The sequence below is a fragment of the Microtus ochrogaster genome, assembly GCF_000317375.1.
Source record: "Microtus ochrogaster isolate Prairie Vole_2 chromosome 6 unlocalized genomic scaffold, MicOch1.0 chr6_random_2, whole genome shotgun sequence".
NCBI classification, from domain to species: domain Eukaryota; kingdom Metazoa; phylum Chordata; class Mammalia; order Rodentia; family Cricetidae; genus Microtus; species Microtus ochrogaster.
This window is the reverse complement of record NW_004949095.1, coordinates 2,521,353-2,538,197: the sequence shown is the minus strand read 5'-3', so window position 1 is coordinate 2,538,197 and position 16,845 is coordinate 2,521,353. Positions and strand designations below refer to the sequence as shown.

The following is a 16,845-nucleotide window of genomic DNA, read 5'->3' as shown; positions in this document are numbered from 1 at the left end:
TCTCTCTCTCTCTCTGTCCCCCCTTCACTCCTCCTCCTCCATAACCCCCTGAATAAACATTCAACCTCACCCTGCATGTCGTGTCTATCCATGTTTCTGTCTTCTGCCCACCTGCCATGTGTCTCCCTGCCTGTAACCAGCCATTGCTCTGGGACCAGCAGCCGTCTCTGCCTGGGGCCCACTGTCTGCCGCCACGTGGCCCGCCACCACCACCGCTCGGGCCATTGCTCTGGGACCAGCAGCCATTTCTGCCTGGGACTGGCTGCTCCCAGAGCCCGCTGCCTGCCACCACATGGCCTGCCGCCACCATTTGGGACCTACAGCATTTCTGCTGCCTACTGCCGCTGGGGATCTTGCAGCAGTTTTTAAAAAAAACAACACAGTCTCATTGCGTTTAAATGTTAAGAAAATTTCTTTCTTTTTCATACATTGTCTTTCTAAGGTTCGTCTAGAGGGGCATAGAGCGTTGCTGGCCTCCATTTTTACAGCGGCATGATATTCCTGTAAAGGTTTTAATTTTTCTCGTGAGGGCTCCGTGGTGTAAAATGTCCAGTCTTTTGTTACTCGCAGCCGTGCCACTGACATTTGGTGGCAAGCATAAACAAGAACACCTCTGAGGTTACTAAGTCCACTTAACAAATGAAAATGGAGTCTCAGAATGATTCCTGGAAGTTTTCAACAACACACAGCAAGCAAGCAGCCAGAATCAAGACTTCCATTCAAGACCACTATAGGGAGAACAGAGGAAAAACAGAGAGTGGAACTTGCCCCCCCCCCATCAGAATCATGATGAGACCTTCATACCTCCAAGTTGTTATGCCCAAATCCACGAAGTCCCCGCAAAAGCCAACAATGAGACCGAGTCCCGTATGTAAAAGCAAGGAGCCTTTATTTTAATCAAGTTTGCAAACTTGGTCTCTCCACATGTCCAATGTATTGAAATAACCAGAGAGCCCCAAGCTCAATTAAAATTGGGTTTTTATAGTAGTAAAGGTGGGGGTGAGGGGTCTCTCAGGTTCAGGACCCCTGATTGGCTGACATTTGTCTAGGGGTGTCTTGGTGAATGTGCACTGGTAGGTGATCTTATCTACAGCAGTTGGAATGTTAGGCTTTTCCTTTGAATGGTCTGTTCTTGGGCAGTGGGTGGTGGTCGGGTCCTGCAACCAGGTATTACCTCAGGGTAAACTACTGAGATTCAGGCCTCTTATTAAATTTATCGAGGGCAGGGTTCTACTCTGGCGGGTGATAATGGTTGGAAATGAAGAACTTCCTTTGGGTGACCTATCCGTACTTAGCTTATCACGGCTGGCCCCCACTCTAGTCTTATTCTGAAATAAGAACTCATTTTTGCTGGCAATGCCAAGCACTTACTACAGGGCCTGAAAACCCTGCTTTGGTCTTGATGAAGAGTTCTGTGACCCTTTAATCTGCAGAGCTGAGCCCTTCCCTACCAAACAACCCCTATTGGGATTGGGGAGCAGTCTCCTCCTAGGGTATTGCCTCCTCCCTCAGATCAGATGAGAAGCTCCCACACTTCCCTGGCAGGTGCCCCTCCCCCAGGGTACATTGACCCGAGCCAGAGCCTTCCTGGTTGCTCCTGCTTTGCCCATTATACTCACATCTACCCATACACAGGCTACCCAGGGTGAGGCCACCCACAGAGCCATTTAACTGCCCATAAGTGAGTGCAAGACCATGCCCTGGGCACATGCAACAGGAAGGGAAAACAAGACCACAGCTGCACTGTGATGTCAGGGCTGGGGCAGATGGGCATTCAAATAAAAATTAGAATTACCAGGCAAATATGCCCTAGGCAGGCCAGCTGTTGCTGCTCTGTGGCTGGCAGGCTTCCTGGATCCGCATATTGTCTCTGCAGAGTCTATGCAGTTCCTCCCAAGACAGGTCCGAGGCTCAGGCAGAAGCCTCACTTTTTCCCAAGAGGGTGGATCAGTGCTCATAGGCTGGATGGCAGTGGAATTTGCGACAGCAGAGGTTCCCAGCCTTCCTAATGCTGCAACCCTTTAATGCAGCTCCTCAATGTGGTGACCGCCAACCGCAAAAGTATTTCACTGCTGCCTCTTAACTGTAATTTTGCTGTTGTTATAAATCAGGATGTAAATATTTTCGGAGACAGAGTCTTGGGGGGGGGGGAGGCACCGAGGTCGCGACCCACAGGTTGAGAACGACTGTGTTAGGTGCTTGAAGTAAGATTAGAGGGGGAGAGTGCAGGGTCAGCTTGGAAACCTATCTAGTGTCCAAGTCCCACGGGTAGAGAGGGAGGGATCTCATCTTTGTGCCCTGAAGCGTTGTCCAGGGTTACCGCTCATCTTCAGGAGAATGAAGAAGACAGGAATCATGTGACCTGCCAAGGTCCTGGGCAACAGGTCTGCCAACCAAGGAGTGTCAGCCTTGACTCGGGTCCTGAGAGACTTCAAACTCCAGGTAGAGAGAATGACAACGGCTGAAAGTTCTAGCACACGCTCAGCCCTCTTACAGAGAAAATGCTGTTCTAGAGAGGCCTGGACCTTTTCTTCAGGAAGGCTCTGCCTATGTTAGGAGCCAGGGCACCGACGGGGAGGCAGAGTCTGCCATCCCAGCTGCCACTCACTAGGGAACTCGGTTAACCCTTCTGAGCCCAGGAAGGATCACACCTGTAGCGGTGAAGATTAAATGAGATGTCTGTCCTGGTGTCCCTACACCAGGAACGGAATCGTGCCCCTCCCCCTCCGCAATGGCCTCTCTACGGGATTATAGGAAGTGTTACTTCTGTGCCCCTGACCTGTTTCTCTCATCTCTGGATGGGTGGCAGATGTGTAGACAATTCTACAGCTTCAGAGGACATCTCCTGACTCTTCCAGCCACCCCCAACCTGTGCACACAAGCAGGCACCCAGGGGAGCCTTTGCCCAGCTGCCACTAAGTACAGGCTGTAGTCCTATAAATGGGTGGTAATGGCAATCTAATGGTCTGAGATGCCTTCCCTGGCCTCTGTCCAGCCTGGAAATGCTCCCTACTGTCCCTAAACACTGGAGAGAACAGGGGCTGGTGCCAGCGAGACAAAAAGGCCCTCAGGGATGGACGGCTGTCATAATGCTAAGCGGGTGTGGGGGGAGGGTGGGTATGTGTGGTTGGGGGTGGCGTGTGTGGCGTGTGTGGCTGTTGTAGGATTTTAGGTGAAGCGAAGAGATAGCATACCACAAACAACACGCTGGGCTCACCTCAAGAAGTTACTGATCCAGACAGGAGGCACTGAGCATGGCATGATGCCTCTCCCATCTCCTTTATGTTAGAATCCAGGCTTCCAGCTCCTACTCAAAAGAGGAATTAGCCCAGGCCAGGGCACAAATGGCCAACAGCTGCTCCCTCAACAAAGCGAGCTTGTCTCGGTGGCTGCAGGCCCTCTGTGTGAGAATGCTTCCTGCTGCCTGAGACAAGTCCCTCGACAGAGCTGCCTGCAAAAGGCCACTTAGCAGTGAGAGGAACAGGGTTCCCCAGCTCTGCTATACCCACAAGCGCAGCCCCTATTCCTTCAGATTGCTTTATCTCAGATGTGGCAGCCCCTGAGGGGAGTATGCAAGGCTATTTACCCTTGATTGCTTCAGGATCGGATCCTCCCTGCGCCTGTCCCTTGCTCTTTCTCAAAGGCCAAGGCCGCAGAGAGAGCAAGTTGACTTCTGAGTCTTGCCCTTAGCCACCTCCCTAGGGGCCTCTCCCCGACTTCACAGAGTTTTCAGTGATCCATATGTACTGGGATGTGAATGTGCTCATGATACACAAGCTCCCAGAAGCCTAGCTGGAGATCCCACATCCTAGCCCCTTACCCCACTTCCTTGTCATCTCCTGGGAGATGCTACCAATCACTCCTTGAGAAGTGGCCAGGTTTCAATGATCCTTTCTCACTGATTACAAATGGCTTAACAATACCCTTACTGGAAAACCCCCGACATGTTCATTTTTAGAACATGTGACTGAAATCACATCCTTTCACATCCCAGCGAGTGTGAGTCGGAAGGGGCTCCATTCCCATTCACCCCAGAGCAGTTTACACTGTGGGCGGTGCTTCCCCAGACACAGGCTACAAGTCAAAGGTGTAGATGGATTCCTGCTGGGATACATTAGGTAAGAACGTGCTGTCCGTGCCTGATCAGTAGATCTGATGCAAGGAGGCTGTTTTCTTTAGCTCTGCCAACTCAAACATCCAGTTAATCTGTTTGCCTTTGGGGTGGTGGGTTGAAGAGCTAGGTGACAAGTGTCTAGTCCGGCCTATCTTACTTGCAGAACACAGCACCCTCTTAAATGAAGAGGCCTTGGTTCTAAGCTGGCAGAGGTCCTGGGTTTTTCTGCAGGCACAGTTCCATCACCCGCCTCAGCTGCCCAACTGCCAGCTGCCTCAGGACAGGTTCTAATCTCAGGGAAGGGTAAGGGGCCCAGTCTTACTATGTCTGCACACCAGAACCAGGAACTCCAATACTCAGAGGTACAATTCTTTAAGCACCACCCCAATATCTGGTCCTGCTCCAGGTGGTTTCAAGAAATTACCCATAATCCTTGTGGCTACCCTGCCAGGAAATGTATAGGGCCCCCTTTTGCTAATAAAAAAAAGCAAGGCCAGGAGAGGCTAAGTACCTTCCCCAGGGTCCTAGACGGTATCAGTATTCGGTCTCCTGCCTCTCTGGATCAGAATCCTCTACACTTTCCCATCAGCTGCCTCTGGGGAGAGCCAGCCCCCATGTGTGCCCACAAGGCTAATATTAACATGTGAGAGATGGAGATCCCGTTTTAGTTTGCACACTGGGAACATGCCTTTCCACAGCGGATGAGCGAGATGAGCCATATGTCCTCAGGTTGTGGACAGGGCTGTGACTCAGCCTCCCTAAAAAGAATGTTGTGCCCTTGATGAGCCATGGGAGACAAACTGGTGGACTTGTGGAGACGGTACAAAAGGCAGGGCGGGCACAAATCAAACTCAGTGACTGTATCTGCCCCCATTGCCAGAGAACAGCCTGGCACATAATTGGCCAATCCTCCCGCAGGCAGGCTTTGCAACAGGTCTTTCAACCATGGTTGTTTTCCACCGGGAGACCAAAAGACAGAGAAGTCAGTCCACACTGGTGTAGACTTACCTGTCCCCTCCTGCTCGAGCAGCTTAGCTCACCCCAGGCTCCCCACAGGACCTCTGCTGCACTTGCACAAGCTCCACCCACCTCACCCCCTGAGGAACCTCCTGTTCTCACTGGGATGTTGACTCTGGATTTAGAGTGCCAGAATGCTAAAGCCCACTTCTGCCAAATCTGCCCTGTGTGATCTTGGGGATATCCTATAATAACCTATCTGTGCTTCTGTGTTCTCTTTTGTTCTCAGGGCTGACAACAGTATCTACCTGATAGTGACCTGAACTGCTTTTCTCCGAAATTTACAATGGTGACACTTAACCCCTAGAACCTCTGAATTTGGAGACAGGACTTTTAAAGAGGTGAGGGTATGAAAGTGATGTAACAAGGACACATCTCTAATCCATTATGACAGCTGAGACTCCAGGAGTTCCTTGGCTCTTGAGGACTTTCCACTTCATAAGCATTGGCACCAGATGAATGTAAGTAATTCCGTACTTTAAGTATGACAGATAAAAGCCAATGCTTGGAAGTCAAGAGCCTTCCCCAGGGGTCTGTACAGGGGCAGCATTGAGTCTCTGGCCTGTTGTCTAGATCCAAACCCCCTGTGCTCTCCGATCAGCTACCTCTGGAGATAGCTAGCCCCTGCAGGTGCCCACAAGGCTGGCATTGGTGCCTGAAGGAGGGCTAGGGACATGACTGAAGCCTGCAGCTCAGGGATGTAAGTCCTCCCAGTAGCAAGCAAATGGCCCTCGGCAAGTCCAGGAGGGATGCCTCGGTGGAAACCAGCCTAGAAGCAGCTTGATCCCGAAATTTTAGCTCCAGAATTATGAGACAATAAAGTTCTGTTGTCTCAGCCGGGCTGTGCGAGGTATTTTGTTTCAGCAGTCCGACAAACTAATCTGCTGTCTCACAGAACAATTGCAGGGACCCAGATAGAAGAAGAATCTAAACCACCTGGCTAAATTCTTGACCCCCAGTTCTTTCCTTTTATCTTCCTGGTTTGTAAACATGCAGCCACCTACGTTCATCTGGCAGGTGTCAATGCTTGTAAAGTGGAAGGAACATCCTGTGAGTGCCAAGGAGTTCCAGATCTTAGAGTTCTTGCCTCCACCCTAAACTATAAACTGTGAAGCGGTGCCTCCCTTAAGCACTTGTGGATTCAACATTCTTTCAGTAAATATTTGGGGACTAGAGTAGGCACTGAGGAATATAGCCTCTGCCTTTGGGGGAGTCTAATGTAGTAGCCATGAAGGGATGACACATTGATTTTGTAATAGCATTGGTTTCCCGTGGGTTTCTTTCATTATTACTTATTACTGTCATGTTGTGAGAACTCATGGTTAGTGGGGGGGGGCACACCGGCCAGGGTGTGCATTTGGAAGCCAAAGGACAACTTTGTGGACTGGTTTTCTCCTTGCACCTTTACACAGGTTCCAGGGATGGAACTTCGCCACCAGGCTTGCACAGCAATCGCCTTTGCCTCCTAAACTGGCCTTGGTTCTCTTTCATATTCAAACAAGAAGCACAGGAGTTACAAAAGGAAAACAGTGCTGGCAGAGATTTCTGATGATTTCCAATTAAGAGAAAGCTTCATTTAACCGACGCACACTGTGCTTGCTGCACATCACACTGTTCTGCTGACTACTCACTGATCAGAGCTGAGCCGCAGCTCTGTTATTTCAGTTTCACAAGTGAGAATTTCCCCAGGCTCGTACGCCTTGCAAGAGTTAAAGCTGGGATTCCAATCCAGATATTTTAGCATCAGAATCCAAACCCCTCGGAAAAGCGTGTAGCTGTGACCCTATCAAAGGCAGTTCTGAGAAGTGGCCTTTCCCATCTAGCTACTGTGGCCAGGGATGTGGGCTTTGTGCTATGGGGTGAGGCACGGACAGGTGGAATTTGGGTCTTTTTATAAAATGATTGCTTTCTACTATTGCAACTCAGAAGTAAGGTCTAGAACTTGGCCAAACAGGGGGTGGCACAAGAGGCGTCCAGTTCTATTGTCCTGTGGTGTTTTCTCATAGCAGCTCCATGTTCACCGGCTAAAGCACTTCCCACAGAAGCCTCTCTCCTAAGGGCCTCCTTTGCCTCTGGCAATGACTCTCACTTAGTAGATGTAGGACATATTTTTCCCTCAGAAACTATGTGTTAGGAAACTCCTGGTGTTGCCCCCAAGTCTCTTATTTGTGCAAGAGCTTTCTGTCAGCATTCAGAAGAGCATTCAGATGCAAAAGCCGGTTCCAAACCAAGTAACCATTAAGGGAAGGAGTGAAAAGCCTGTGAGAGGGTCCCAGACCCTGTCCAAAGAGCAGAAGACCACAGCTGGAGAGACTTGGTGAAGCTTTATGGAGGAAGCTGTTGAGAGCTGTTAGTCTCACCATGCCCCATCCCCAGAAGGAAGAGGAGGAAGAGAGGAAGAGGGTGCCTAGCTCTCTCCTCACCCCTAGTAGGGAGCAGGTCCTATGGTCCCTTGAAGAGCCTGGCAAGTGCCCCTGACACTTGAAGCCCAGAGATAGGGGTCTGATTTCAGCCTAGAAAGTCAGTGATGTCTGTGTCACGCTGATTAAGGAGCCTGGCTGCCAGACAAAGCCCACTTCCTGCTTTGTCAGGCCTAAGTATTCCCAGAGGACCAATTGTAAGCATCTTTCTTGAAGGCCAGCACAGGATCATGCTGTGACCTGTGGAAGAAGGCAGACCGCAGGGGGCCACCAAACCACAGGGCACAGCCCAGGAGAGTGGGGAAGTCACTGTCATTGATGGGGCTGCAAGGGGTGTCCCCAGAGACACAGGGTCACCAATGAACTAGAAGGACGCACCAGAGTCCATTCAGGCTTAGAGCTCACAGCCCAGGCTAGATGGCAGCCACACCAGACATGAGAACTTTGTCCTTTACCTCCTTTGTCTCTTCTTCTGGCCCCACCCCAACCACCACCTCCACTCTCTCCTGGAGATAGGAGATGGAGACCTCAGTTGCCAATAAGAGGAGTAGGAAGGAAAACAGGGAAAAGAAGAAGCCGTCACAGGTATTCCCGGGGAGGGCTCTACTCTATGTGTATTCCCGGGGAGGGCTCTACTCTACAGCTGCCCTGCCATCATTCCTGATCTGCACATTGGGATTTGAGGGCACGGTTTGCATAATAATCCCTTTGTCATTTAGCCCGGAAAGTTTTTACCTTTGAAGAAAAATCAACTTTCCACTAAAGCCAGACCTTCTCTGGTCTGATCTTAATTTAATTTCAATTTGTTTGGATTATCAAAGTCTCATGTAGCTCCATCTTTTCGCCCCACCCGAAGAATAAGCCCTTGCAGTCAGAGCCAGTGTCTCATTCTCCCTCTGTCCCCTCAGCAGGACCTGAGCACCAGGCACAAAGGGTTGATGACTAACGCCACACCCTCTAGGGACACGCCACTGCACAAAGCAAGCTCCAAGCCGTAAGCACTGTGAGCCTACTGCGCTTTCAGACGGCCCCGCTAAACAGACCCAAGCCATCCCCAGCCTTTTCTCTCCCTGCGTTTCCAAGCCATGGGTGGCACAAATAAAAATACCACCTGGCATTTGTATAGCACTTCACAGTTTCAAAGTCACCCTCAGAACCGCACCCCCTCTGCCGCCCCAGACCATTCTCAACCAACCCGTGTCTAGCCACACCCCCGCTGTTCCTGGTGGCCAGCCCCGTGCCAGCCCCCGCAGGCCACGCCACATGCTCCCCCTGGGGAATCCATGTGTTCTGTGAAGAGTTGCCTCATAAAGAGTCAGATGGCCAGAAATGTGGGCAGAGAGCAAAGGGCTGCTTGTTCAGGTTTTGTTTATTATGTTCTCACAGCCGGCGTATAGTAAAGCTGAATGTGTTCCACTTTACAAGGTGATGAAACAACTCAGTGCGGACTCGGTCAGCCAAGCGGTTGGTGTGGCAGATGAGTTGCTATAAACCTGTTGTGCTCCGTGAGTGACCAGCTAAGGCTACCGTGGTCAGTGCACATGCGGAACCTAGTCGCCTTTTTCTAACCTGGCAGAAGGGAGGGAGAGGAGGGGTTAGTTCAAGAAATGGACAGTTGATTGAGAGGACTCTAAACCGGAAACCTGGTGAGGCCTTTAGTCCCATCCTGGTGTCTCCCTTTGTGGCTCACAGCATCTCGTAGGCTCCTTGAGAAGCCACAGGGACAGAAAGCCATCTCCCCTTTTGGCTTCTCCCTCCTCAGTCTCCTGCCAAGTGACATGGTGGCACAGGCTCCCAGGGTCAGGAGTGATGACCGTACCACCTCTGTTTTAACTACATGGGTATGAATTTAAGAGGAGCTGACACTTGGTCGATTGAAGGCAAGGGTGGGAAATCACAGTTCCTCTGCAGGGTCGGTGGAGTTCTGGGGTTGTTCTTGCTAGAAGACCATCCTGCCTATGAGTGTGTCCCTTTTCAGCTTTCCCTCTGGGACACGGAGGTGCAACTACCATGCTAGTAGCTGGGGGCTCTCCTGCCCTGTCCCTTCCTCCTCAGGTGCCCCCTTGCCCATCCTCCCCCAGCTCTCAAGCCTCCTCTAAAAAGCAGAGTTTCTCCATTGTCCGGGGCTTGGGACCCCTGTCCAGGACAAGCACCTGGGCAGAGCGTTTGCTTTTCACAGCTTTGGTTTCTCAGAGCAGCGAGTTCTGGGAAAGCACCAGAAAATAGAGCCAACTAGCAGCCTAACCAACATGGGACTAAAGAGAAAATGGCGAGGCTTGAAGGAGGGAAAACACACCTTACTGCGGTCTCAGAAAAGCCTCCCAGGTTTGATCCTCCCTGGGAAGAAACACCCTCCACAGAGGAACTTGGAAGCCGTTGTATCCCGATCATCACTACGAAGACACTCCTCACTCACAACCTGTATTCCCACTACCCTACTCAGAGGCACAGCCTGACACAGAACAACCAGACACAAGAGTCTACGGAAACAAACAAGGTTAGGGTTCACGGAGCAAGCCTGGAGGAAGCGCTGTAAAAAAAAAAAAAAAAAAAAAAAAAGCAGGGGAAGCCTGGCAAAACAGCTCTAAGCCCAGCGTCTTCCTATTCCCCACCTTGGCGTGCATGACATACTACCGAGTAGTGCATGTAGTGTAAACCCAAACATGCCCTCAAAGTAACAAGTCAGAAGCAACCCCCCTCAAGAGTCAGCTGCCAAAGCAAACAAGGCGTCCTGGTCATTTGCTTTTGGCCTTCAGGCCTTGCCCCACTGCTGTTTTACCCTTCAGTTCTGCTCGTCTTCATTCCTTAGGTAGCTGTTTCCTGACCACATCCGCACATTGGAACTGCTAGTGGAATATTTAAAAACTACCGCCACCTGGCTCCCACTAAACTTCTCTGATTTAACTATTCTAAGTCTAGTGAGCAGCGAGGTTGAGAACTACCATCTTGGGTCATCTTTGTCCAATGCCCACAGGCCATTACAAACTCAGAAGTCTTTTTTCTTTTTAAATGTTGCTTTCTGGGTTCCTTCTTAAATCTATAGGATCAGCATCTCTGAGTGTAGAACCTGGGAATTAGCATTTGTAAGGGGCTTTCAAGGTGATCCCTATTATTCAAGCTTGTGTTTAATAATAAATACTACAGAGGATTAACCCCCATTCCATCCAGAGTGCCCAAGCTGTCAATGACTGAGAACGACTTAGTCACAAGAGCCACAGCAAACCACAAACCAGAACCAAAATAAGTGAATTCAGCGGAACCAGGACGCCACTCAGGGATGGAGAGCACTGTGTCCTGCTGCTGCTGCCGGGACTTGCCTGAGTTCGGGGCCAGTCATCAGCACATTCTATATGACCGGAGCAAAGGAAGACATTAAATGAAGTGGCGTCTGTGATGACAACCTGGGGAGGTGGATGAGGCTCGTGGGGGAAGAGATGAGGGGCGGGGACTGGGAGACAGGAGTTCAGAGATGAGGTATGCTCGAATATTGCTCTAGATGTTGTAAACATTTCTGTTTCATCACAAACCAAAATCTGGGCTGGCATGACCAAAGTGCCTAAGAGGAGGTAACAGAGCGAGAAACTCAGTGCCTTCTGTGAGAAGCAGGGGAGCTAGGACATGTGAAAAGCTGCCCACATGGGAAGATCATGTCTGCAGTGTACAACCCAAGACTCACAACTCTCTCTCTCTCTCTCTCTCTCTCTCTCTCTCTCTCTCTCACACACACACACACACACACACACACACACACAAATAGAACAATCTCTACTCCTCTACAAAGACACAGACTCATGTGCCCTTGTCTAGCTACAGAATTCAGGATACCCAAACTTGGTCCTTTGTACCTCCCACAGTGGGAAGGCGTCACTGGGGTGTCGTGACATCACCATCTGCAGCCTTCATTCCACCAATAGTTGGCAAGAACTCTAGCCCCAAATGAGGGTGCCACACAGTGTATGTGGGGCCTTTTTGCATTAGGGTAGCGCAAGTGGTGAGAAAGCCCCTCTCCCAGGACATCTCCATCACTGCAGGTCCAATTTATATGCACCTCATACTGGACAGTAGCATTGGCAGAAGATGCACATTTCATATGTAAACAATGTTTAAAATACCCTGTTAGAGAATTTAACCATTACATTAACTCTGGCAGCTTTAGCTAAGAATATTTGTATATCAGGGTGGGGAAACCTATCTGACCTAACTAGGAACGCCATCTGAAGCTTCAGAGTTCTTACTGTGACTGCTATGGGTCTCTTCAGTGTGGGGCCTAGGAAACAGGTGTTTTTTTAATCTCTCCTTGAGGTCCACACACAGACACCAACACCCACTCACAGATGACACTGTGCCACTCGGAGGACAGTTGGCACTAACACGATGGGACTCAAGGGCCTTCTTAGCCTTGTCCACTACAACCAAGGAAGGAACTGATTCTCCAAGACCAGAATTCAAACCCTAGAATATCCCAGAAGGGCTAGGCTCCCATAAAAGCAGAGTGTCAGCCCAGCCTTCCTCCACCTGCTATCCAGGGTAGCCTGGCTATGGATTATTTCAATCGCTCAAGTTGAAAAGTTTGTGGTTCTTCCGTGATCCCATGTTGACTAGCTGTGGATTATCCCAAGTAGTGCCTCTGCCACATTTTCTGTGATCCAGTCCACCCAGAGACCAGCAGCTTCCAGGTTCATCTTCTGTTTACTGGTCCAATTTCTCCTGGATAACTGCAGAGATTCCATGCTGCTCCTGGATCTTCCAGGTACATTTCCAAGATACCCCAGGGTACCACACAAGCCTTGTAGGAACATTTCCACAGCCTGGTATTCACAGTGATCTTCCCAGTTCGTGTTTAGTCCCAGAAGCCAGAGACCAAGAAGACAGCTACTTCTCAATAGCCAAGAGTGGACCCTTTCTAAGGAAGTGTGCTCAGGAAACCAGCTGCAAGGGGAATGTCAGCCTAGGATTCCATTCTCCCCCATCGTGGTCACATGGCCTGCATGGAAGGAGGAGGTGGCACGGCAGGAGAGCACTAGGAGAGCTGTCATGCTGTGGGAATTCACCTCCCTTCGCCAAACTGCCTTTTGGCCTAGAGATCAGGAACGTGTGACGCCATGGGGAGGTGAGGGCACAGAATGTGTTAGGCAACAGACAGGTTCTACAGAGGCTCATTGCACAGAAGTTCGCCGATGCTACATTCCCTGGTCACTCCACGTCTAGAAAAGTTCTCAATAAACTGGGGAAGATTCCTGAGGTCTCTCTTTCAAAAGGACAGCTCCACTCAGAAGTCATGGGGGGAGTCTCCCAAGACCCTCTCTAGAGCTGCAAGTGTAGGGAAGTTCACTGAATTCCTTAGGCTAAGCAGGGACCCCAGACTCCTCCCATAGTGGTCCTGTGGAGACGGAAGACTCAGTCAACTCCAGGGAATATGTCCTTTGTCAGAGGTCACCTGTCAACGGTGCTAGGAATCTGAAATTCCCAGCCACCTCTCTTCTAAACTGTGAGGTCCGGTTACTCAGGTTGGATTACCGGTTCGTGACCGCGAATCCCAGGTGAGAACCTGAGTCTTCTAGCTACTCCTCCCTTGGGTAGATGACCAGGTGAAGATCAGGAATCCTGCTGGAGAGGGCATGGTATGGAGGTGATGGGAACTGCATTTGCATTATTTACAAATAGCCCAGCACAGTGAATCTGCCTTCTCAGTGGAGATGACAGAAGAAGGCGTATCTTGAAGGGCCAGGTACTGGCCCACCCAGAGATGGATGTCAGCAGCGCTGCTACCTCTAACCAAAACATAAATCTGGGTAAATGGAAGAGCATCCCAGCTCCAGAAACTGGGTCATACTTTGGAACAGCCCTTCATTCCCTGGTCACTCCCAGCCTCCCACCTCAAGCACCAGCGCCTTTGAACACTTGGGGCATTTCACATTAGAATATGGTCTTGGCAGCAAGGGGAAGGGAAAGCCAACGACTCCCAAGAGTCCCCATCTGAGGTCTAACTGAGCCTTCTCTGGCTTTGGGACAGCAGATCTAAGTACATTTTGGACCTCAGGAACCTGGGGTAAGAGTCTTTCTCCATGAGGCTGTGTACTTTGCCTTGTGCTTGGTCAAAACAAGTCAGGGATGGTTCCTGCATGTTCTTCCTCGTCGCTTCTCGGGTCTGGAAATCGATATTCACCTGGAGATACAAACAGAGAGAGCAAGGTCACAGACCTCCGGAGGCCAAGGCACCTACTAGACAGTGGAACCAAGCTACGGAACAACCACCAATGGTGGTATTTCACAACTTTAGGGTCATGGATGTTTCTCAAACTGATTTTATGGGGTTTGTTCCTTGGGATTCCAGCAGGAGTCTGAAGTCCCAACAGTCTTAAATTGAAAATAAGGTGAGTGAAGAGAAAAGAGACCAACTGGGTTTAGTGGCACATGCTTTTAATCCCAGCACTTAGGAGGCAGAGGCAGGGGGATCTCTGTGAGTTCGAGCCCAGCCTGGGTCTGCATAGTGAGTGCCAGGACAGCCAGTATTATGTAAAGAGACCATGCCTCAATAATAATAATAATAATAATAATAATAATAATAATAATAATAATAATAAATACAAAGCTTATCTAAAGCAGGCGGATTAGTACTAGAACCATGGCAATAATCCTCAAATCGACAGATCCTAATCAAGAATCTTCATACCACAGTAAGTTGAGTTTCAAGCCAGTTGTTAATGAAGGATCCCCTAAGCTTTCCCTCTCATCTTAACCACCAAGGTCAGTGGATGCCAAATATAGACAGACCCCAGTAAACATGCATCTCTCTATATGTCACCATAGAGAGGCCAATAGCATTCCACCCAGCTTGTAAAGATCTCACAACCCAAGTCAAAGTTACACCTAAATACAGATAGCAAACCGTTAATCGGTTAAACCCTTCCTAGGGACATGCCGTATTAAAACTCAGAATACTTATACATAATTATAATACGGCAATGAGAGTGACTATAAATATTCATTGATGAGCAACGGCAAACACTCAGTAGGTGCTTTATCTCTAACACTTAGAGTAGCCTTGAAAGGTGTGGCAGTATCCTCTCCTACATTGGGGAAAATGAGACTCAGGGAGATTGAATGAAGTCAGGATGGTCACACATAGTGGCAGGACTGAGATGGCTAGCAAAATCCTTTAAAAGAGGGTTCTTACTCCCTTAAAAGCCTTTTATTGCACATGTGTTTGTTAGTGGACAGGTCAGAGGACAATTCACACGAATCATTTCTCTCCTCTATCACGTGGATGTAGAGATCAAACTCAGGTCACCTGGCTCGGCAGCAGGTGTCTTTACTCAATGAGTTATTTCAGTAACCCCTGTGCTGCTTTTAATAGGAAAACAGACACGGGCTCCAGGGAATTTACCCTTGTGAAATCATTGCGGCAACACAGCCTGGGTAACATGTGTCGGACAGACAACAAAAACACTCCTTTCCTGAAAACTCTGGTCTTTCGCCTCTCCAAAGCTATCCCTTTCTCATCAGCTCCACCAGAGGTGGGAAGCCCACTGGAGCAGGAGAAAATCCTAGGGGCCTTGGCTCAGGTGCCCTCCAAGACCTCAGGGGACAGTTGTCATGCCCAACACACCTCCCGTGGAGCCTGCACATCCACGAACTCCTCAAAGATCCTGTGGGCCTTGGAGACCAGCTTTGCAGTTGACCTGGTCTTCTTGAACTCCTCGCAGGCCAGCCAGAACTCCAGGTTCTCCTCGCTGAACTCCGTCTTCAAGAAGGCACGGAAGGCCGCCACCCCATCTACAGATGCGGAGAAGAGGTGACAAAGCGGACAGGGAGGAAGAAGCTTGAGTCCAAAGACTGCAGATGAAGGAGAAACAGCACTATTGTGCTCTTGTCCTCACTGTCCAAATCTGCTGCCCCCCCATGACACATAGCTACCCTCAGAGCAAGCCGTGCATCTTGTCCAAGGATCAGCGTGAAGTATCAGACAGAAGTGTTTAAAATCCCATAGTAATGACAGTAGTGGGTATGCTCGGTCACTCCTGAAAAACTCTGCCGTCCATCGATGCAGAGCAGGCTGAGGTCTGCAGGTGAGCCTGGATGGCTCTTCAGGCTAAGGTGAGAGGCACTGTTCATTCTCTGCCTTAAGCCAAGTCCACACCAGAGAGAAAACATGGGCCGTTGTAAGACAAGCTGGACAGGAATACAGATGTCTCGGGCCAACCTTTTTCCGCTATCAGAAACACATTCAACAGAAGTTTAGCCCGTAACAGTCTTTTGCAAGGATAGATAGCACTCTCTGTCTTTTAGAAAACCCTTGAGGGCATGTATCTGGTGTTTCAGTCTATTTGTTTTTACTTTGAAATTTGCCTATCAAATTAGATTTTTAAAAAGTTTTTAAAATTACACATGTGTGTGCGTGTGTATGTGTGTGTGTATGTGTGTGTGCGTGTGTGTATGCGTGTGTGTGTATGCGTGTGTGCGTGTATGCGTGTGTGCGTGTGTGTGTGTGCGTGTGTGTATGTGTGTGTGCGTGTGTGTGTGTGTGTGTGTGTATGTAGGTCAAAGGACGACTTGAATGAGACAGTTCTCTCCTTTCCCGTGTGGGTCCTGGACATGGTCCTCAGGTCATCAGGCTTGGTGAAACAGGTGCATTTACCTGCTAAACCTCTCCCTGACCCAGAGTATAGGCTTTAGTTGAGGTTGATTATAATTTTTCTGCCTATTTATCTAATGGCTAATCCAATCTTTCCTCTTATTAGTCAACATCATAGTACTGCCAGTGTTTTCAGTCCACACTGATGGGCGGGGCGGGAAATGACAGCTATTATAGGCTGCGCTTCCAACCGTGCTTTATTTGAAAAAGTTTGCGGTCAGCTGTCCTAACTCTTGGTGTGATGACAATGACAGCTTTCCAGAAAGGGTCCCCAAAGTGAAGAGCACCCTAGAATAAGGTGCCAAACTGGAAGGGAAAAAAATGATTCAATGACCATTTTTATGTTTTTTGTAAAATTCATGTTACCATTTTTGATACTGGGCATTAAACCAAATCCTCTACACACTATGCGAGTGATCTACCACTGAGGTGTCTGGCATTTCTCCTCCTTGCTACTTTGTTGCTGGCCTTTAATTTAACTCCATAGCCCAAATAGGGCTCAGCTTGTGATCTTGCCTCAGCCTCCTGAGTGAGACCTGGTTGAGAGGACAGGCTTGCACAACTAACCCTAGCTCAACCACCCCACCGTGTGTGTGTGTGTGTGTGTGTGTGTGTGTGTGTGTGTGTATGTGTGTGTGAGTGTGTGTGTGAGTGTGTGT

General features: G+C 49.5%; 1 protein-coding gene across 5 annotated transcripts in view; it reads right to left on the bottom strand.

The window, feature by feature from the left end:
• Window positions 1-8,902: 8,902 nt before the first annotated feature.
• The window catches only part of Rgs8 (regulator of G protein signaling 8), a 43,492-nt gene continuing 35,549 nt past the window's right edge, over window positions 8,903-16,845 (bottom strand). For all 5 annotated transcript variants that reach the window (XM_005363878.2, XM_013352538.2, XM_013352539.2 and 2 more), the window contains 2 exons: window positions 15,161-15,327; window positions 8,903-13,717 (listed from right to left, as the gene is read on the bottom strand). In XM_005363878.2, the coding sequence (XP_005363935.1) occupies window positions 13,535-13,717; window positions 15,161-15,327 (350 nt within the window). In that variant the 3' untranslated portion in view covers window positions 8,903-13,534. The remainder of the gene's footprint in view (window positions 13,718-15,160; window positions 15,328-16,845) is intronic.